The following is a 23,301-nucleotide window of genomic DNA, read 5'->3' as shown; positions in this document are numbered from 1 at the left end:
ATTAAGAGGGATCTCTAGCGACATCTTATCAGGCGGCTGGTCAATATAGCAGTAACTGACCACAGCGCGGGAACGGGGAGAAGAGGAATCTCTGTAAAAATGACCAGCAGAGCCATTTAAGCACACAATCGAGGCAGAATGGGTCACGATACAACAGTCCAGTGTCTGGTTATTAACTGTTCAGAAACATTACTCTGAGTGAGATTTGTGGCCTTCTGTTAGCTGGACAGAAAATCAATTCTAACTCAGCTAGCTAGTTTCTGCACCTGCAGTAATAGTCTCAGCTCCAGAAGCTTTGCTCAATGAAGGTACAGGACTTTTATGCGTTCCCATGGTTACCCAAGGCTTTGCTATTGATTTCTGTAATGTGTGTGTGTGTGTGTGTGTGTGTTTGCGTGTGTGCGTGTATGAGAGAGAGAGAGAGATAGAGTGAGAGAGAAAGAGAGAGTACACTGTACAATTGAGTGTAAAAACATATCTGTATTAACAGCATCGTTGCAAAGCATACAGTATTTCTACTGAACTTACGTCACGGTGTAGGGCGGAAAAAAGAAAACAAATCATTGTTCGAGGAAAAGGCGTGGGAAAATAATCGAATTGTGTTGATGTTGTAAGGAATGTATACAGTGCCGACATACGTGTGATGGGGGATTTATTGAGAGGATGATTTGACTTACCCAGAACACAAAAGTTCAACCCCCCCACACACACCCCAACACACACACACACACACACACACACGCACACACACAGCATATGATCCTCTCCACTGTTTGTGGGTTGAGTGTAAAGCCGATGAGCCGTACAGGCCGTACGCCGGCGTGCTGTCAGATTATAATATCACTGTCAGATGCATGGCTGCTCGGCGCTAGACCGAGGGCTAGGGGGGGGGGGGGGGGGGGTGTTGGGGTGGGGAGGTGGTCGTGAGTGTGATGTGGATAGGGTTGGGGGGGGGGGGGGGGGTTCACATGGTATTAGGTGCTCTTCTCTCAAGCCATTCATTTGAGCAGAGCCGGAATTAGCCTGTCTCTCTCTCTCTCTTTCGCTGTCGATTTCAAACTGTAGTTGCGAGGTGACGGGCCATTAACTCTTGATGCAGTCAGTGTGCTCCCTCTCGCCTGTATGTTCATTGTCAGGTAGCACGGTCGGCTCTTCTTCTGGTTAAGAACAATAGCATGTTGCCCCCTCAGTGCTGCCATTTATCCTGTCATAGAGACACAGAGTGAGTGAGCAGTATGTGCTGTTGATAGATGGTGAGAGTTTCCCATGGAATACAGAGCTGAGAGAGAGGCTTGTTCGTACATTCGCATTTGTATGATGTTGATTCTTTTTTGTCCCCCCGAGGTTAGATGCATCTCATCACAGTTGTGACCTCTGTTAAAGAGGTCGTGGTTTTCGGCGCAGTTCGTTTGTTTGGTCTGTGTGTGCAGCAGTGTTCCACAGAAATTGCCTGCTCGATTTTCGTGAAAACTTTGGCGGAAGGGTGGAAAATGGGCCAGAAAAGAGCCCATTAAGCAGCTCCGACTCATGGGGCGATCTGACATCGCTTTACTTTAGCCAACGTTGCAAGATACAGACATTTGGCTCTCTTGGACGTCCGCACTCTTAATTTATTAAATAATTATAATTGCCTATTAATGGGCTCTTGCACTCCCACATTCAAACATTGTATGTGTAGATCTATCCTCTATGACACCTCAAGCTGGCTGAGGACAGCTGCAAGCTCAAAAGCCTTTAATAAAACAAAAGAATCCCTCTTATCCACATTCTCATTTGTGTGATGTAGGATAGAGAATTAGGCTCTAAACCTGAGCACAGCTGACCTTAATTGGCCCGCAGATGCTGATCTCTTTTGCAGTTAATGTCCAGGAAAAGAGCACACACACAAGATAAATACAAGCGGAATAGATTGAACTGTGGAGAGAAAAAGCAACCTCTCCTGGGTCTGAGAATGTGTGTGTATGTGTAAATTATATTTACTCACCTCTCTCTCTCTCTCTCTCTCTCTCTCTCTCTCTCTCTCTCTCTTCTCTCTCTCAGTATGGGGTCAGAGGTTATACTATTGACCTCAGCGCCATCTCCTCATCCTCTCAGTGCAGTGTGTATTCATCCTCTCCGTGTACCGTGAGCAGAAGCTGTTTATTTACGCCCTCCATCTGGGGCTTGCGCTGCAAACAGCTGGCCAAGTTGTCACCGCGCGCCGCGTGCCGTCGAGCCCAAGTCTTGCGGCACAGAGCGTGGCTGAAGCACATGGCGGTTGACACTGGCTGGGTGGGCGTCCTGTGTGCTGGAGTAGGAGATTGTGTGTGTTATGTGTGTGTGTGTGTGTGTGTGTGTGTGTGGGGTGTATGTGGGGTGTGTGTGTGGGTGGGTGGGTGGGTGGGGGGGTTAGGCAGCACACATGCACACACATAAACACATACCCACACACTGACTAGCACTGGCTGGGTGTCCTTCCAATAACATTTCACTTACAATGACGTGTTGCGAATTTTCGTCTTCACTTTGGCTAGTTCACTATGCCTCACTCTGCCATCGGCTGGACGGGCGTTCCTGTGCTGGAGTGGCGGTGATGGCGGGCACACTTGACTGTGACACACACACACACACACACACACACACACGCAGTCTATCCAATAACATTTCCCAAACACACGTCGCACATTTCCGTCTTCGCTGTGGTTAGTTTGCTATGCATCACCCTGACAGTAGCTATCGCATCATTCCGACATACAGCTACAAACCCCACCACTTCTTCACAAGGGAAGTCATTTGAGAAAAAAGGAACAATCCCCCTCCTTCCCCGCCCCCTGGAAACAACAGCATGATTATCAATGTTGTTTCTCTCCTGCCTTTTCATGACTATAATGAACGCTTGACTGTTTGAGCTGGAGATTTAAAATTAACTGCAGATAACGTGGCACTGCCTGCCTGCCTGCATCTTACTCGTGTTACGGCACGCTGATAATAATCTCATAAAATTGTATCTGAGAAGGTGATTATCACGAGCCGGGGTGCGAACAAAGACGGTCTAAAAATTAATGCTCTATTTAAGGCCACCCAGATTGCTGTGGCGGAGGCTGTGAAGGCAGAAAATAGCACCGGAAATCCAATCAGGCTCATTATATCGGGCGGCAAAATATTTACTGTGCGCTTCATACGTGCAGGGAGGAGGTGGAGGAGGATGAGGAGTGGGAGGGAGGAGAAGTGGGAGGGAGGAGGAGGATGAGGAGAGGGAGGGAAGGATGGGGATTTCGTCTTGGATGATGTTTATGGGACAAACGGCCCTTGCTGGTTAGAGCCTACTGAGCCACGCTTATCCTCTGTGGAGACTGGGCATCTGTCTCCTCATCTTCTGGGTCCTATTTTACACAAAAGACAAGCCAGTTGCTCAGAGCCACACACACACACAGATGGAAACACACACACACACACACACACACACACACACACAGACACACACATACACATACACAAGCACACACACTTGAGTACATACACACACACAAGCATCCACACATACAAACAAATGCGTGCACACACACACACACACACACGGTCTCTCTCTCTCTCTCTCTTTCTCTCTGCCTCTCTATGCCTTGTCTTCCACGTAGGCACTAAAGGCTCCCAATTCTCAGGCCTCCCCTTCAATGAGATGTAGCTATTCAGCTGGGATGCCCTCATCTATTATAGATGCTGTATTTTAGGAGGCTGATCTGAGCACAGTGATATACATTTTCCCTCTTTTCCCGCTCCCCAAGGAGGGACTCTTGAGGGAGGAAGAACCGGGGCCGTACAAGGGGCCACTGCAAAAAGTTATTGGAGCACACTGGCCCACGTCTTTATTATTTGATTTGATGACCGAAATACAACAACAGAAAAAAAGGCAGAGCGTGCGCGGGGATGCACATCATGCCTGCAGTCACGTCTATAATTCACGAAGTGTGGCTCCGCTCTCTCTGGCTCCGGCTCCACCGCCACCACCACTGCTACTGCTGCTGCTGCTGCTGCCACAGCTCAGGCAGGGATGACTGTGGTGTCGCCAGCCGTCCGCACGACTCTATCTAAACGGCGCCGTCGTCGCCCGTCACAGATCACGCTGAGTGGCGTGACACAGAGGCCCTCGGGAGGAGCCTGGACGGCCAATTATCCACCTCAGCGCCCGCCGCACAGCGGGAAAAAATCGATGCCTGCTGAGGAATATTGTCAAAATATTAATGAAGGGGTCAGAAGTCCCAAGTCATGAGCTGGTTGGACAGCTGATAGAGGAGCTTTTTCTTATCCAGGGGAGAGACTGGACTTAGTTTTTAGGGCCCAAGATGAAGTGACAGGGAGTATTTATTAATTCATACTTGGACAATACACTTTCAAAAAGTGTTGATGTTCATGGTGATATTTATTTCAGTTACTTGGTTCTATATAAATCAGGGAATAAATCCTTTATGTGAGTCTGATGGCTAGCTCTGTGTATGACAGAGTGCACAGGTGCAAAGGCGGCTGAGGCCCACTGGTTTTGTCCCATAACTAGCACAACGGCCCTCATTTATGAAATAAAAGTACTGTATGACATAAAACAGGCATAGGACAGATGTACGTACACTCATTTCCACGCAAAGCATGGCATTTATCTATTTGAACATGGTTATGTTTGAATCTCACATCACGTCTCAACTCGTGTACACAACTTTTTGTGGCATAGCACGGTACAGCAGTAAATTGGCTGAGGAATAGGAATCGGAGTGGAATTCATGCAATATCTTGGACCCAAGACCTTTCCTGCACATTTGTAGCCCACTTGCCATAATGTAGGATAGGGACAAATGACAGATGTCGTATGGTTTTCTAATTAATGCATTTGTAGTATGATCCGTTCTGTCTGCGAAAATAAAGTCTGTTCAACTTAAATTGCTATAGTTTCTCAGACTTTATTAATGGCACTTTTATAGCTGTCAAAATGAACATGGTTCAGCTGGACTTGCAATATCACGGTGGTTATCTCCAGGACAGCAATGTTTCCCACACGCATTGTTTCCTGACTGTTGATGTTGTTTATTGTCAGTTTGTAAAGTTTAGGCGAAGCAGAAATTATCATTAGGAATCTCTGATCAATGTGATTGGTGAGCTGGACCAATGATTTCAAAGTTAGCGCCTGTCGCAATGCAAGTGTTGAGAGTTCCCAGACTCTATTCACTTTGTGAATGAGTCTGGATATTTTCCAGGCTAGAAAAATGTCATAAATTCTGTGGGGCGAAGCCTCTAGAATGAGCATATATAGGGGCGTGATATTTAAATTATGCTTGTTTTGAGCCGCCACATTTGCCAACACAAATGTATTCTTACGCTTGAATTGGAGTGATATGAACGTTTCATGAATCACACATGAGCCCCATCATAAGATGATTTCTGCGTTCAGATCTATACTGGTTTCTATGCTCGATTGATAAATCATAGCCAGTGTCTTCATTAATATTACACTACAGGAGCACAATCCTATTCGAGTTTGATTGTCAGTACTGACAGCACAAACATCTTTATGTTTGCAAATAGTGTGGTCACAATTTAGCAGTTGTTTCAGCTTCTTTTTTGCAGTCAGCAGAATAAACTGTAACACCTAAGATATCGTAAAAGGACAATGACCCCGTGCACAGCCTTCCTCGAGTCTCAGGTGATGGTGATGTGCAGCAAGAGTATCAAGCCGTCAACAAATGTGAAGAATCACCACAACAGACTGGTGTATCTTCCTGATTATTTGTATTGCCGTGAATCACGCGTTTCGCTGTTGCTTCCACACTGTAACACCTGCTTGCCCCCACACACACCCCACCACCCCCCACCCCCCACCACATCATAACAGTCTGTCTATGTAGAAGAGTGAGGGAATATAAAAGACTAGTGAGGAGATACACTGTTAAAGAGAAAAGGCCTCATCCACTTCCCCATCAACAGACTTCAAAGGCTGCTTGCCTCTTATATGCGGTAGGTAGGTACAGCAACAACAACGCGCTTTGATGGCACTCCATCTCTTATTTAATATACTGGGTGCATCAATCTCCCAGGCATGCTGTAGACTAGGCTAGGTGGGCAACACTTGAAAGGCACGAAGCTCAGATTTACAGCCACCAGGTGGGTGCTTTTGAGAAGAGTGTGTGAGAAAGAGTATGTGAGAGAGAGAGAGAGAGAACAGAGGGTGGGGAGTGGACCGTGAGGAACAGGAGGCTGTAATCAGAGTGGGATTTACTGGGTGCTATAACATGATCTCTATCAAGAGCAGAGTCCCCAGCCTGGCTCTATTCTTGGTGGTTGAATTTAGCCTCCCACTACCTACACAATACTTTAGCTTTGTACTATATTACAGTGGACCGTGCTGATATTAGAAAGAGGGTGTGTGAGTCCTGGCAAGGGACTTCCTTAATCAGATATTTATGAGATACGGTACCTGTTTTGTGTGATTTATAACACAGGTGAAGAAGTAAATGTGCTTCATGGGAATTGAACCCTTGACCTTTGTGTCGTTGCAACCTTGTGCCATCCGTTAATCTCCTACTGGAGTATGCTTTACCACACACATTTGAGTGCTTTGGGTGGCATAAAACATGCACTTTACAAATAAACCTACCTTACCTTACATCGGAACAAGACAGTAGGCTTACTGATTTGGCTGCTGTGTAGGCTGATGTAAGACATTCGGATAATTCGATAATCGGGATAATTCCTAGTGTGATACACAGATGATCAGTGCCGCTCTTTCTGTGCGTTTGAAGTGATACTTAGTCGCACCCTTGAGGCCCTCCACGTGAAGGACGTGGGATGCAAATGGGAGGAAGCCTATGGAATCCTGCTGAGTGCCACTGCATCATTGATTCTGGAGGCCTGAACAATAACTCATCTCTACAACAGCTTTAGAATACATGTTTTTTTAATATTTCTTTTTTTGTTGATGTAGCGAACACGATTATTCTGTGTGATTTTTTTTTTGTGTGTGTGTGTGTGTGTTTGTGTGTGTGTGTGGTGAGTCGTCTCACTGATACTGACTTTCATATGTATGGTGCACCATGAGTGCGGTTTTTAAGTAGGAAAACGGGGAAGAATAGTGGTGGTTCTTGCCAACTCTGGGGGTTGTTTGTGAAAAGTGTCTCTGACATTCATTAGATTGGAAATCACTGAGTGGGAGTTAAGGGCTTTTCAAACGACATCCGGGTGTTTCATGAAATCAGAAGGGGACGTGCCTCAGAGGACTCAAAGTGAATAAGGGAAAGGAATGAACAAGAACACAGAGAGGGAACATCATTTAGGCCATCTGTCAGGGCTGCTGAAAAAGATCTGGTACACATGTGCTTCTGTCACACACACACATTCTCACTGTCCTCTTTACACACTCACACACCTCTCCTTTTTTTTTTGTCTTTCAGGATTCGTTTTTTGAAGGGAGGCCTAGAGCGGACGTACCAGCAGAGCCTGGTTGAACTGACAAAAACAACATCATCAACAACATCAACAACAACGACAACAACAACAACTACAAAAACACAGAGTCAAAGCATCATCTCCCTTTCTCCTGCAGACGAAGAAGCAAGAGAAGATTCTTCCCCCTCTGGAGAAAGGAAAAGAAGCTTACCCTCCACCTTTCTTTTTCCGGATGCCTTCCGAGGTACTTCTCTATGGACAGGTTCATGCCTCGTGTCAGACTGCTTAGCTTCAGGAGACCCTTCCCTCCACCCCAGCCAGCAGAAAACGAGAGAGTAAGTGAAACACACCAGTCGGAAAAAGGAAATAAAACATTTTCAAAGGAGATACATCCCTTAAGTAATTAAGTATTTTCTGTCGCGCAGCCAAAAGCTGCCGAGAGATATGAGAGCAGATATTTGAAGATTTTTTAAATTATTTTTTGGAATTCTGCTTCCGAAGGGAAATATTGCAGTTAACCTTCAACACTTATCAGGGGGTTGTGTGTCACCCCATTTTTTTACCTCTGCTTTTTATTTGGACTTCGAGCCAAGCAGGCACTCTTTTTTTGAGTCTAGCCTTCACCATGTCTGTGCCCAGAGGGCATTTGATAGACTCCATTACCCGGCAGCGGAGGGGCGGCCGTGGCAGCAGCTCTTGTCAGCTTCTGATTGCGCTGCCCGCCGTCCTCCTTCTCCTCTTCCCCGTGGCGGCGGTCGGCAAGGCGGCCAAGCCTCGGGCGCCGGGTCACCAGCACCTCAACTCCATCCGCATCGACGGCGACATCTCCCTGGGCGGCCTGTTCCCCGTGCACGCTCGCGGCCACGACGGCAAGGCCTGCGGCGAGCTGAAGAAGGAGAAGGGCATCCACCGGCTGGAGGCCATGCTCTTCGCGCTGGACCGCATCAACAACGACAACGAGCTGCTGCCCAACATCACGCTGGGCGCGCGCATCCTGGACACGTGCTCGCGCGACACCCACGCCCTGGAGCAGTCGCTCACCTTCGTGCAGGCGCTCATCGAGAAGGACGGCACCGACGTCAAGTGCCTGAGCGGCGGGCCGCCCATCATCACCAAGCCCGAGCGCGTGGTGGGCGTCATCGGGGCCTCGTCCAGCTCCGTGTCCATCATGGTGGCCAACATCCTGCGTCTCTTCAAGGTAGGACGCCACTCTTGGCTCTCGCCCTCCCATCAACCCCCTTGTGTGTGTCAAGAGTCGTGTGTGTGAATCCCTGTGAGTGTTTAGAAGTGGTGTTGTGGCAAACTGCCGTTGCTTCGTCCATCACGGAGGTCAACGTTGTGCGTGCGTCTCTTTAAGGTAGGACGCCTCTCTGCTTTCGACTCTCGCCCATCAAGCCCTTATGTGTCAAGAGTCTTGTGTGCAAATCCCAGTGAGTGTTTAGAAGAGGCACTGTGGCAAACAGGCTTTGCTTCACCTGTGTTGCTTCTTGTTGTATTGCTTATTCCGTCTCCATTCCTTTCCAATGTGTATTTTTTTCACAGTGTTGGTAAATATCTCAGCGCTGGGACTAAATTACATTCCGTGCTCGGGGGCGCCACTCGCACACCATTGCAATATGATTATTATCAGTGGAGATGCATTCAGTGGCAAAACGTTTCAGCATTAATGCAAACATCACACTCGGTGGGATAACAATATTTGCAGGTCTGAACGAATGTGATTGTTGGAATATTTATAAAGTGAAACACCACTCGGCTGTAGTAAATTGCAAAAAAAAAGAAAAGAAAAGAAAAGGAGCCAGGCTGCGTTTTCAGTGCCCTAAGGTTCATGACTCACATACTGACTCATTGAGGGATTAGTCAGAAGTTGTGGAGGAACACAAGGTGATTTTTAACAACTGTCTCGACTGAAGTGACGGGGCTGGGGCTCAGCAAGTCAGACGGCAAGGCACTGCGTGAAAACCTGATCTTTCCCCCCACCGAGGCCCGCCCCGAGAGAACTCGAGGTCAGAACTCTGAACGTCGGAAAAACTCTCCATCTGTTTCCGTTAGCGAGCGAGAGAAACTCTCTCTCCGACGCAGTTTCTTGCTCGTCCGTGGAGAGAGGTGTCTCATCGTGTCAGCCTTTCAGACTAATGACATTCATTAGGGACAAGCCCTTTCTGATGTCTCGTGTAATTAAATAGAGGAAATCATGCATGTGACCTTACACTGGGAAGCCCCGATGAGTTGTTGAGCTATTGCATTTCAGAAATGAAAAATCACAATTGTTTTAAGGATGCCAGCTTGAGCAAAAATTCTTCTGAAATAAGTGCATTCTATGATGAAAACACTAATGTCAATATTGGCCTAAGGCTTTTCCATTTACAAAAAATGCATACTTTATTGGAGTATTTTGGGCAAAACCCTCTGTAGACCTCAGACAACATAAATAATGCATCATATTAATGTAATATTTAAATCAAAATGGTCAAGTCGAACTTCTTAGTTATGATTTACTGCGGACTAAACTAAATTTCAATCTAAAATGTGACATATCTATTTACAATCTCATTTTGGTGCTCTCATCCAGTCATATTGCATCAGAGCACAAACAAACATGTTCGTAACCCCATTCAGGCCTGCAAGGCTTTGCTGTGAAAGGAAGTGTCCTATTGATGAACTGTTGTGTACCCCACCACAGCATCCACTGCCCTCAGACCAGTATGTTGTGATCGGAACCTTTTAAGCCGTTCTCAAAACACCACTCCAACTCAGACACCCAAGGAGCGCAGACAGGATGAACGCTTTGAAGGTTCAGTGGGAGTCTGAGGAAACTACAAATGGGTTTCTTGCAGCTGTGGCCAGGCAGGCCTTGTCATGTCACGTGGGCCAGAAACCTTTGAGGGTGTTTTCCGACATTCTGTTCCCTGTTCACACAAGCACCTCACTGTGAGATTGCCCGAATGCCCTCTTCATTAGCGACACACAGAGCTATTCCCTTTTTTGATTTTTGCTTGAAGGACGTCCTTGCCCTGGACGGTTCAGTGGATTCTAATAATCAGTGAAATGTTGGACTCACACTCCTCCTCGGTGGTATGATTTGCAGCAGAACCATGATGGTGCTGAGGGAAATGTGAACTGCAGGTCAGATCAATATGTAAGTGCAGTATCTGCCATAAAAAGCTCATATGTTGGGATTATGCTGTATGGTACGGGCGTTTGTTTTACGGAATTCAATTTGGTGGAAGTGAGACGTCAGATAGCTCTTGCTTTTTCGAACAGATGTATGAATAAAAGAATATGAGGAGTGCAGTGACATAATCTTGACTGATAGGGTGAATTCCTCTCCGTCTAAAGCTGTCTAAGTACAAACCCTCCCCTAAAGGGTTGAGTTTACGCTTTGCATATATACTGTATGTAAACTCAACCCTTTATGCTTATAGACCGCCATATACAGTATACAATGCATATGAAGGTCCATCAGGAATGTACAACCCTGGTTGGGTATTACAGTGATGCCTGTATTAGACCAGGTAAAAATAAAATCTGCCTAAGCAGTATGGGTTGCTTCTTCCACATTATCACGGCCAAGCTGCAGCAGTTCGGTTGCCTTAGAGAGAAGGTCAAGCATAAGTAGGGAGTAATGTGTGCACTGTGGCACACTGTTTCTTTTGATCTTCTTCTTACAGCTTTGTTTACCTGATTTGCATGTTTTTGTGGCCTCTCTTCTCTAAGCTTATACAACTCTTCAATCATCTCCATGCGAGGATCATTTGGGCTGACAAGGGTGTGTGTGTGGTGCTTTCCAGTCATCCTCAGCCCTCATCAAAGGGGAAAGAAGCACTCAAAAAGCTCAACCATGGATTATTGCCTGCGCTATTTTAAACGTGTTTCAGTAGCCTACCAGCCTTTCTTAAAAACAATGTACACATATTGTTTTTCCACCTTTCATATCTTTGTGAAGGTATAGAGTCTATGCATAATCCATAGGGAGGAAATATACCAGGAGACCTGGTAGGCCTTATATGGGATTGAAAAATCACAATTTAGTCACACGCATTGTGACGTGTCCTTTTTAACAATCATGTTGTGTCATTTCATTTTTACGACACTGCAGCATAGTTAAAGTGAAAGCTATTTCTAGGAGTTCTCCACCAAGAATTTCATTTTGAATAATGCATGCTGGGTCTTAAAACAATGCATAATGCATGACGCAAGGTAATGCACAGCATAGTGCAATCAGTAATAAACACTGTGAAAATGTATCTGAAAAAATGAGTACAATGCTTTATAGTTACACAGATAGGGTGCTGTTTGATTATCGAGCTGTAATACACTGCCAGAAGAGAATGCGCATTAGCATCTTACCTACATAAGAGAATATGAATTAACATCTTACATACATCAGAGAGAAGCACACAGAGGAGGAAGCTGTAATGAGCAGATTAATATTCATTATATCTCTCAGAATAGCTGTGCAGAAGAGGTAGTGCCACTGAATCCACGGCACACTCATAACACTGTGTAGATTTAAGAATTCTGTACCAGGAAGCAGATGATCTAATATAAGCTTTAGTCACACGGTTATTTAACCCTACGGTGGTGGCATTGGAGTTGATTTAAACCTAAGTTGTTTTCTAGGAAAAACTAGTGAGCTAAGGAGGACGTCTTTTTTTTTCTAGATGTTCCTTTCTTATGGGTTATGGAATCTGTTAGCTCTTAATTCAGAGTGTTTATGGACGAAAGGAGAGCTATTTATCACTTCCAGACAGATAGGATCATCTCCCGAATGGTCTTGGTGAATATTTTTTGCTCCAGAAAATTACATATGAGCTCGGGGAGTCGACCTGAACTCCTCTCCCACCCTCTCCCTCCTACTCCTTTTGTCTCGGCTGTATGTTTTCCGCTCGCTCGCTCCCTTCCTCCAGTTGGCTGTCTGTCTGTGGAGAGATGTTCTCATCAGCCGAGGCCACAACATTACATAAACAAGCGCGCACGGCGCACGCAGGCAACCGAAAAAGGCTAATTAAGCCCGAGCCCGGCTATACCATGCGCCACCTCCGCGGTGATGTTTGAACGCTCCCTTATGAGGATCAGGTTTTTAATTAAAGTGCTACCGCTTTTTTTTGGTGGCGCGGCTGCGTTTATTGGCAATGGCAGCCCTTGGTTGTTTTGTGCGTTGTCCTCTTTGCTGCCTCTCTGTTCACCAGTGAGAGGAGCTCATAGATTTGAGCTGCCATGAATGTTGGATCTTGCCCATCGTTGTGAGTGTGAAATGTCACGGACAGATTTAGCGCTGCCTGGTCGGGGAGTTGAGACTCAGGGTGCCTCTCATGTAAAGTTTATACGTCCTCCCTCGCTCCTCCGGCCTCGATCCTCACTGATCTACATAAAGAAAGATAGACGAAGGGATAGACTATCGTTGTTGCCGCCCCATCATTCTTTATGTAGATCAGTGAGGATCGAGGCCCGAGGAGCGAGGGAGGACGTATAAACTTTACATGAGAGGCACCTTTAGAAAGTGGATGGAGGTGGATTGTAACTTCTGGGAACTCAGAAGAGATTTTTTTGGTCATAATCCAGGAGTCATCCCTGAAAAATGCTCTGTAATTTCATTAGGTTGTGGACCAACCATCTACAGTAAATGGGGATTAATATAGTCTTGGTATTTTGAAAATAGACGACAATGCTGAAACCAAGTATTAAGAAGAGGTCGAAGCACCAATTTAATCCCTTTTTTGGAAGGAACGAGATCCCGTAGAGTTTACTGATTGCTCGTGAAATTCTTTTTTCAGTGGAGATAAAAAAAATATACATTCCTTTCGTCTGCTTAAAATTGGCTGTGCCTCTTAAGCTGCATCTGCACTCCAGTTTGGCTCTAATCTTTCTGCAAGAGAGCGAGAGTTTTCATACTCTGCACCAGTGGTCACAGTCAGCAGCACCACAGACCAATCCCACCTTGGCTCGTCTGCATCTGCAGCATGCGTAGCGGACTCAAAATGAGATTCCAGGTGGTCTGACCCGCAGGCAGTTTTTTCTGATAAGATTTAGGATAATCTGTATTTCACCTCTTCAGAGTGTCTCCGCCTTTAATCTGCCAGCCATATCATGGGTATTGAGCTTAGGATATAAAGACGGCAAGCAAATATCCCGCAGGGGATCACTCTGAGATAAAATCCATTTTTGCTTTATCAAAATTGAATTACACAGATGGTCATCTGTGTGTTGCTCAAAACCTTCTGTCTCCTCGTTTTTTTTCTCTCCCTGGCCTCCTTCATGGGGGCGCGTTGGTGAATTACCATTCGACAAGTTAGACCTCTAAGGTCTGCCCTGTCACCTTCACGGTACCTCTACGGCATGCTGCTGTTGTAATTGAGGGGAGAGGCCCCAGTTTGGGATCGATTCCGAGCGACCTGCCTCTTGCCCTCGTCTCAGAGTAATTAGTCACAGCCACATCACAGGCAGCCGTGGCAAGCTGTAAATACGGACTCTCCAGTTTTATGTGTCTGGATTCATCGATGTTTGTTGCTGCCCTTGTCCATTGATTTACTAAGCAAGCACTGTAAGTGCTGAGAAAGTGAAGATCCAAATGGATGTTAGATTTTGTTCAGCAAATGACATGAATACATGAAAAACATGCATTCTTTCTGATAAAAACATCCAACAGGTATTTGAGTGACTTTGATGCTTTGATGAAGATTCATTCCTTAATGCATCCTCAGCACATCACACATCCCAGTTACCTTTTTTTCACCAATTAAATTGGTTTCAAACCCAGAAAAAATTGGAATGCAAATGATAGCTGGCTTTTCCGGTGCGAATTGTGACAACATCAGTGGGTGGGTGCCATCTTGTTACGACTGAGAGTGGTATCCCACCAAGCTTTGTATCCAACTGTGAACACCAACGTACCCATTAATTTCAATGGGAACCTCTGTGAGCTACGGTCACAGGATCTCAGGGAGGTTCACATTCACACCAATGGGCAACATGGCAGACACAGTCGCACACAAAGCTTTGGTGGAAAACCGCCCTGAGGACCTGAACGTAACGTTATCAGCACCATGGGCAACCTGCAGAAGGTGCATGCTGCCTCTCCGTTTTACGTACTATTTGTTATAGTCGTAGCTTTCCCCACCCTCTACCGCAACAACTGAACAGTATGATTCAAATTGATGACAAAAGTCAGTTTAGCGGTCATGAAATAATATGATAACAAGATGTCAACAAGCAGAGAGATAATGCAGTATTGTACTCCTCCTAAGAAAATACTCAAACTAGTGCATGTAGGCTTTAATAGCCAAATCCAGCTGGTAGGAAAGGTTAAGCCTCTTACTGACCCATTTAACTGCAATTTGATTAGACTTGCATTTAAAAGGTGTAATAAAATATTTCACAGCAAACGTTTTATGTTTTTGCACACACATTGCGAAGAAATTACACATTAACAATATTGCATTTACATGCCCACATTTGTCTCTATAGATATCAATCATCTACATTGTAGTCACTGTCTTCCGACAGCCAGTTGTCTCCTGCTAACGGTCTGCAGCACAATTGAGTGTGTGCTTCTGTTTATCGTGACCTTCAGTGATTCCCAGTAGCCTGTACTGTGATCTTGCAGCACCTTCTTCTCCACCTCCCTCCAGCCAATTCCCTGATTGCCACCCTCCAGCAATACTCTCTTCCCCCTCCTCCTCTTTTCTTTTTTTCCTGTTCTCTGAAAACAGATCGGTTTCTCATAGTTCTGCTGACCTCCACCCCTGATATAGCAATCTTGAGAGCCCAACACTCCTTTGTCCCAACAAGATGGAGGAGAAAAGAGTAAGAGGAAATGTATGGGGCCATTTCCTGTAGACATTTAATGACAGTTGAAGGACCGTGTTACTCATTGAGGAACGGAGATGGTGTAGTTACATGGAGGGACTTTTTGTTCACTGTTTCCACGCCATTTCCTTTGTCTCCTTTTGCTTGTTCTATGTGACTATCGTGTTCATTTGTCAGTTGCAAAAAAAGGTGCAGTGGCGCCTTTACACAATGCTGAATATGGAAATATGAGCCAAATTCATTTATGGGAAATTGCTTTGACTGGCTCGGCAGGTCTGCAGGAACGATTGGGATGATTAAATTTGCATTGTCAGACATTTTCCCATAAGCATGGTGGAGGGTAGGACATGTTCCAGGATAAGTCTACAGATACCACCGTCTCTCTCTCTCTCTCTTTCTCTCTCTCTCTCTCTCTGTCTCGCGCGCTCTTTCTCTTTCTCTCTGTGTGTGTGAGTGCGTGTGTGTCACCATGAACACAATTAACAGTGTTAGAACTCCTACTCAGTGTAGTTGTGTAATGCGATTTTTGCCAGAAATTAAATTCAGAGTTCAAGTGGTACATATTTCTCCAGCATTAAGAGACATCCTGTCCTACCACTGAGCTTTCATAACATAGTTCTCTATAAAGTCCTCTCACTTTTATCCCCCAAAAAGCGGAAAGGAAACCAATATTATCTTAAGTAATTCTCTTCTTGTGTAAAGATTAGTCTTCTCCAGCTCTGAAGAGATGTCCTTACTTCAGCACTTTACTTGTGAGTATCCGTGACCAAATATTTGGTCCCAGTGGATGTACTCAAATCTCAACTCTTACAATTTGATTTTGTTCTTAGCCGTGTTTATAATAGTGCTGGCCTCGTCTGATGTTTTCTCATCTTTAACTTTGCATCCTCTAGATCTTACAGCTGATTCTGAATTGCTGAAGTGTCATCTTAGCAGCTCAAACAGAGGCTATGGAATAGGAGAGAATAGAGCGCATCTTCTGTTTGTAGTATAGCCGCTAATTCCAAACAGGAAATTTTGATCTGACATGAAAAGCCAACAAATCCTCTTTGTGATCATGAAAGTGTTTGAACCCAAAACTTGGGTTACATTTTAAAATGTCTTTTTGTGGTAACATGGAGATAAAAAGACTTGGACTTGACAATGGAGTGCATTGGTCCACAAAAACATTGAAGACTCATCTGTCAATTATTCTTTAAAAGAAAAGGATGGTATTATATATAAAATAGAATGCTAGACCAAACTCTGTGATGTATTTCACTAGTTGAATGTGTTGATTTGCCATTTAACAGGCTATTCAGGTGGTATAAGTCCATCTGGCACTCACTAGGATAAATAAATAGTGCTATTGACACTGTTTGCATGTGCTTTGTTTGCATAGTAACTTGTAAGATTTGTTCCTGTTTACGGGATATGTCGGTAACAGATGTGCCATGTTCTGAACCTGCAAGCAAACATCTCAGTGCCAAAGGCAGTCGGCATTAGTTTTGTCATTTTCTGATGAAGCACTCAATCAGAGAATGACATCAGGGTTAAGGAAAACAGTAGCAGACTCATTAAAGTTATTGTGAAATGCTCTTCAAGATTTAATATTTGTAAATTCACAACATTCCATTTTCATCCACCTGTCATCCCCCTTCCTGGGTCGACCTCAGAGCCTTTGCCCCTTTGCCCCTTTGCCCATTTCCTTGGTTCTGCTCACAATGTTGTCGTCCAGGTGAAAACAAGACTGTCCCTGTCACTGCTTCCGTGGGCCAGCTCGAGGGCCCTTAAGCCCAAGTTTCTGTAAAAAGTGGCATGTGAAAATGCCTGCTGTTGATGAGGCTAGATGAGTGAATGGAATTGTGGAGTCTGAATTGAGCTGACAGAGAGGCATTGTCCTCTGCCAATATGAATGTGCTCCGTCAGTGTCACTGAGCTGTTAAAAGATGCATCGTTTTTTTTGTCAGGAAGTCTAATCTAAAACTGGCAACGAGATGGCAGAGAAATTCTGGAAATACAGTCAGAATTTGTTGTGGAATGATTTTGTAGCAAGAGTGCAAACAAGGGTCAGTAGTCCAAAAAGGACACTGAGGACACATACTTTATGACTTGGTATTGCTGTTGAGCCCATCAGCTATTCAATACCTCATCACTGTACACTGAGATTGAGGCCTTGCACTTCGGCTCTGTATAGGCATACAAATCAATCTACCAAACGAGAAATAAGCTGACGGAAAATAAAAAAGATATATGAAAATATATCGCATAGATGTGAAAGTTGTTAATCTGTGTTGTAATTTAGGCTAAATTAACACACATTACTGTGTCTTGAATCACATTATGTACTGAATGTTTTGTTTCCTCGGTGTACCGAGTCTCAGAGCTGATTAAACTCCACAGAGGCAGGAAAGTTTTCATTTTCTTGGCTCCGACTTTCCCTATTGTGTGTTTCTGTCTGGAAATAGTCAGCGAAGCTGTCCCACCAGCGACTCCCCAAATCCCATAAAATCGAGGTGTTCCAAATATCACTGCCACCGCACCCCATAAATCTTTTAACAGTCACATCACAGCAGAGAGAGAGATCCTCATGTGGTGCGCTTTGTCAGTTCTGCTAGAAAGGCGCCGGAGATTACAGTCCTCAAACTCCGTCGCCAATTTCATATATTTTTTTCCCGCTTTATCAGCCATCAGAATGTATATTCAACATTTTCTCTGACAGAGGGAAAATGACAGCCTGACAGGAATTTATGAAGCTGATGTGTTTGATCCAGAATAAGCTATGTAGTCGGGGCATTTGTTGATGGGTAGCTGAATTGTGATCAATGAGAAGTGACATGTGGCACAGGGATGAGTGGCCACCGTTGGATTTTTCCAAATTACTAATAGTTTATGAAATGATGTTCAACCCACTGCTGTATTTTTATTTAAAAGATTCCAGTTTCTTTACAGATTCTGAAGCCTGTGCAAGCTTCTTTCTATACAGCAGGAGGTGTTATTATGACCTCAAATGAAGAATCCAACGATCCTATTAACCTTGACCGTGAAGTTGACCTTTGAATTAATAACTAAGTTGATTTACAGAGTCCTCCTTCATCTATGGCTTTATGCTCAGATCGCATAAACACAGTGTGGACACACAGCTAAACCCCTTGTGCACTATGGCATGGTTGTTTTGATGTTGCCCTTAAACACGACATCTTTTACTTCTCTGTCTATAGTGTAGAGGGAATAGCATGGCAAATTTGCTTTCAAAACGTGTCCAAGAATCACTTGGTCATATTATGATAGTCTGCTACAAGGAAAACAGTAGCTATGGGTTCCATGCACGCATCAGTTCTGTGTTTGGATAAGGATGTTAAGACATTTCTGGTCATGGAGATTGACCGTAATTTCTGTTCGGTTCTGTAATTCAATGTCTTCGGGAAATGTATGGACACTGAGATTAGAGTTACATTTAGCAGACACTGTACATTACGGCAGTGGTGGCTAGAAGTGCTTTCCGCCCATCATTGAAATAACACTTTCATATGGTTATACATCATCATGATATTAGGTAGATGTATATTGAAGTAACACAACAAGGAAAACAGTGGCTATGGGTTCCATGCACGCATCACTTCTGTGTTTGGATAAGGATGTTAAGACATTTCTGGTCAGGGAGATTGACCGTAATTTCTGTTCGGTTCTGTAATTCAATGTCTTCGGGAAACGTATGAAAACTGAGATTAGAGTTACATTTAGCAGACACTCTACATTACGGCAGCGGTGGCTAGAAGTGCTTTCCGCCCATCTTTGAAATAACACTTTCACGTGGTTATACATCATCATGATATTAGGTAGATGTATATTGAAGTAGCACAACAACAACAACAAAATGTATCAGTTTATGCTTTGGTGACTAGCACTCCATGGTAGCATGGCACTCATATCTGTGGGCACGGATGTTGGCAAGCATCCTGAGATTTCGCCGGAAAACACGTCAGACTCTCATTTGAGCCCATTGACACGGTCACCTTGTTGTCCAGAGGTCCACTATGATGCACCCCGGCTCTGGCTCCTCTAATGCATCACTCCCACCTCCTTGTCTCCCCCGTCGAGCAGTTAGCACCTCTCTGGCCCCTCGCGGCCTCTCAAGGCGGGGAGCGGCTCCGCTCAAGCGACGAGGTGAGGCTCGCGTCCTTGTCCTTAACTGTGAATCTGTAAACGGGTTCATCCCGGGCCAGCAGCACTCTGCCCCCCCCCCCCCCTACGCCCCCACCAACTTCCTCCAGGGAGTAAACACCGAGCCACCCAGCCACCTCCAGCGCAATCGATTGCAGCCCAGTTTATTATTCATCCCGCCCGACCTCACCCCGCTGACATCCCAGGTACTTCCATGTACTCCGGGAGGTATGTGTAAGTACAGAGGGAGGGAGGGAGGGGGGGAGGGGTATGAGGGCTGTAAATGCGGTGGACTCGGTCGCTGCCTGGCCAGAGATGGCAGTTTAGGGTGATCTGCAAGGACACTGTCGATCCTTCAGGCAGACAGCTTTTAGTGAGATGATGTTGGCAGGCCAGTGTACTGCCCTGAGGGGGTTCTTCCAGCCCAATACACACACACACACACACACACACACACACACACACACACACACACACACACACTCACACACATCCTCTGCACAGCAAAAGAACATGCTGCAAGGTGTTTTGGTGCATACAGAAACAACTGTAGGTAGGCAGACGCACTGAACACAGACCGTAATGCTGAGTTAGGAGACAGCGGTCGGCTTGACTTCTACAGCAGAGCGGAAAAGGGCTCCATTACTGAAGCCCATCTTGTCCATAGCTACCCATTTCTAAGTCTGCTTGAGCAAGCGGTGGTCTGTGTGGTGGTCTTTTGGCTTCTGGGTTCACCATAGATTTACAACCACGTTTATTTTTTTTTAATTAGTCTGCAGAAGCCTGCCGCACTCTAGATCAAGCCCAAAGCTCGCTGTGACCTCTGCCAGGATTTGGCAATAAATCCACTCTCAGGGATCACGGTGTCAAGAGCACTGCTGACACCTTCAGGGGTAGCTGCATTTAATCCATGAGTTACAAAGTCAAAGGCAATTTCAATGTCACATTTAATAGGTGTCTCGCTATTGTAGAGAAGTTAGGTGAGGTTGTATAGACTTAAATGGATCTGGCTGATGACTTGATGTTTAAAATGAGAGTTAATTCATTTACTTACGTTTTTTTGATAGATGATAGATGCACACTTGTTTAGAGAACATAGGTTTCAGTAGACACCTTCAAATGTTGAAAATTGGTTATTGTTGCATGTATGAAAATTGAATACATGCAACAATAGGCCTACAACATGTATACAATTGAAAAACAATGTCAATTCCAGGGAATCAAATGTGGTTCAAAATGATAATCAGTTCATTTTAGTTTGGAAGAAATTGCCATGCTAGAACAGTTTTTTGCATCAAGTTGTGAATCAGGTTCAGTCTTTTTCATTTCAATATTTACAGTATTTACCACTTCGCCATTTATGAGTTACTTTCAATATTTTTCTACTAGTTTTATGAACTTCCCTTGGTCCAATGTTGAATGTTGCTCTCATCACACCTTATCACTCTCCTTGCTAAATTTTTAAATCTTAGGTATAAGAAGAGTGTTTGGGGTATGAGAGATTGCATTTTAGGATGCTCTTGAATTCCCTCTTTGCCACAGGAGGCTAGCTTGATATATTTAGAAGGATTTGCCTCCATGCTGTCTGTCTGTTTGTAACTAATGCATTCTGGGACGCGATGCCTTGTTGATCACCCTCTGACTTAATCCGAATGAGCACGTCTTGTTAATTTAATGAGGCCCTGACAGAGGGCTGTTCACTTACTGCATAATGCAGCGCATCTGGAAAGTTAGAGGTGATGAGAATGAAGTGCTGACAAATGAAACAAGTGACAACAACGCAGCACAAAGTCCTGCTGTCAAACTGTATGGCACAGAGAGAGAGAGAGAGAGAGAGAGAGAGAGAGAGAGAGAGAATGGAGCGAGTGTGGAGGGACGGAGTCTCTCTAGCCGAGCAGAGGAGCACCAGGTGGGCCATCTCTTTACTCAGTGAGCCCACACAGGCTGAGGAGAGTGGGCTCCAGTGCTGTATAGTGCTCTGAGAATAACTCAGGAGTTTAGCTTAAAGAGACCCTATGCAACTTTGTCATAGCCATAAAATCGCTTAGGAATCGTTGTTTTGCTTGACTGACCAGTTTTATCGAAAACAGTAATATTTTCTCCTGCCCCCAGTGTCCCTATCCGCTATTGCAACAGCAGTTTGTCTAGGAGGCGATCGCTCCTTGTTTACATCTGGAAGTCTGAAACGCGTAAGGAACAAGAAGAACCACGCTTGCAATTTCTAAATATATATATAGCCTATATATGTATAAATATACATGCTAAAGCTGTAGGGGAAGCTCTGCAGAGAAATATGCAAGCATAAAACGAGTGAAAACGAAATGCAAAACCGAAACCGGAGATGAAATCACCAATCCTGCATAATTTCTCTTTAAAGATGCACTTAGCAATGCTGGAGAAAGAACATGAGCCCTTCCCCTCAGTGCTCTGTAGGATAGTGGGTGTATTCCAGGTGATTGTGGGTGCGTTAGCGGTTTCTGATTGGCTGCAGTAGCGTTTGTGGGCGAATATACTCTGTGGTTGTTTTCCGATTACGGAGCCACTACTGTTGTTTTTCAGTGTGCACATAGAAAGGTCTGCTTAGATCGTGAGGAGATATTTGCTGAATGTGACAAAAAAGGTGTATTGGCTTAAAATAGCTTACTATTGCTTTAGTTAATTTTGCAGGAACATTACACATATGTCTTTATTTACGACCATGTGCTAATAACAGAATGATGACGTGTATAAGCATTTTGAACGTTGTCTTTTCTTCATTCTAGGCGATAGCCAAACTTCATCTATTTAAAGCTTTGCATTGTAGTATTGCAAATGAGGTTCCTTAATGACCTGCAATTAGACATGGCATTGAAAGAACAATGGTGCACTACCGGTATTCCATTGTGCTCAGGAAGTCCAGGGACCAGTGCTACTTAACCTAGTCACAACCTTTTTACCTTGACGAGTCAGGAGCTCTCCAGCGAGTACTATCTGTTAACGAGACAGATCTTAACAGCCACTCAACCCCACTGTTTGAGAGCATCAGTCCGAGTCCCTTCTAAAAAAAACTAATTACAATCACCGTTTGACCGTGCGCAGAAGGCCAATGCAATCGACTCGGCGAATGCATTACCTGCCCCTGTACTGTTCTCACAGTTAATCAATTACCACGTCTAAATGGAGGCATCAGATGTTGACACCGATGCCTTCCATGCCTCTGACCACAGGGGGAGAGACGAGGAAAAAAAGAACGAGACAACAAACGCCGGGGAGGGTGAGGGTGAGGGGGAGGGGTGGTTGGTGTGGGTTCTACGTGTCCACTGAGTGCCCAGTAACAGGCACGTTATCATAGTGTTCACATCGCCGGCTGGATCAATGGAAGGTGTGTGGGATGGTGGGGATGTGTGTGATGTGAATGTGTGTGATAGTGGTGGAGGTGGTGTGTATGTGTGTGTGTGGGGGGGGGGGGGGGGAGGGGTTGTTGTGTCCGGTAACTAGGATCTCGACGAAACACTAATGGAGAATGTGAAAACAGCTTCTCTGAGCCAAGGTCGTTCTCCTAATTGGGTGGATGGTGTAACGTGTTGTAAGTCGATGAAGGTGATGTGTTCCATTGATTGGGGGAGATGAATGTTAATATTTCCCAGATGAAAACAAACAGATACAGTTGGAAGTCAAGACCCACTGTGTTATATTGCAGCAGTCCTCAAGATAACACATCAACAACACAGTCATATACTGTATTCTAAATGATAAATATATCTTCAGAACTTTATTAGTTTACTTTATGGAGTACACTTTTCATATTGTTTTCCGTAATTTGATTTAACTTATGTTTTTTCCATTAAATGTTAGTGTTATGGCCATGACACACACATTATGCGAAATATATGCTAAATGAAATGTGCTGTGAAGCAGCATCATTCCGAGCTGATACATGGTGTAGCTTATTGTTCCAGCCAGGCA

At 44.8% G+C, this 23,301-nt stretch overlaps 1 protein-coding gene across 1 annotated transcript in view; it reads left to right on the top strand.

Moving 5' to 3' along the window:
- The first annotated feature begins 8,029 nt into the window (after nt 1-8,029).
- LOC134088108 (metabotropic glutamate receptor 4-like) overlaps nt 8,030-23,301 on the top strand; it is a 130,180-nt gene continuing 114,908 nt past the window's right edge. The window contains exon 1 of the mRNA XM_062542036.1: nt 8,030-8,602. Within this exon, the coding sequence (XP_062398020.1) occupies nt 8,030-8,602 (573 nt within the window). The remainder of the gene's footprint in view (nt 8,603-23,301) is intronic.

This window comes from Sardina pilchardus, chromosome 7 (genome assembly GCF_963854185.1).
Source record: "Sardina pilchardus chromosome 7, fSarPil1.1, whole genome shotgun sequence".
Taxonomy (NCBI): domain Eukaryota; kingdom Metazoa; phylum Chordata; class Actinopteri; order Clupeiformes; family Clupeidae; genus Sardina; species Sardina pilchardus.
The sequence above is the reverse complement of the archived record's forward strand: the minus strand, read 5'-3'. Positions and strand labels throughout refer to the sequence as shown.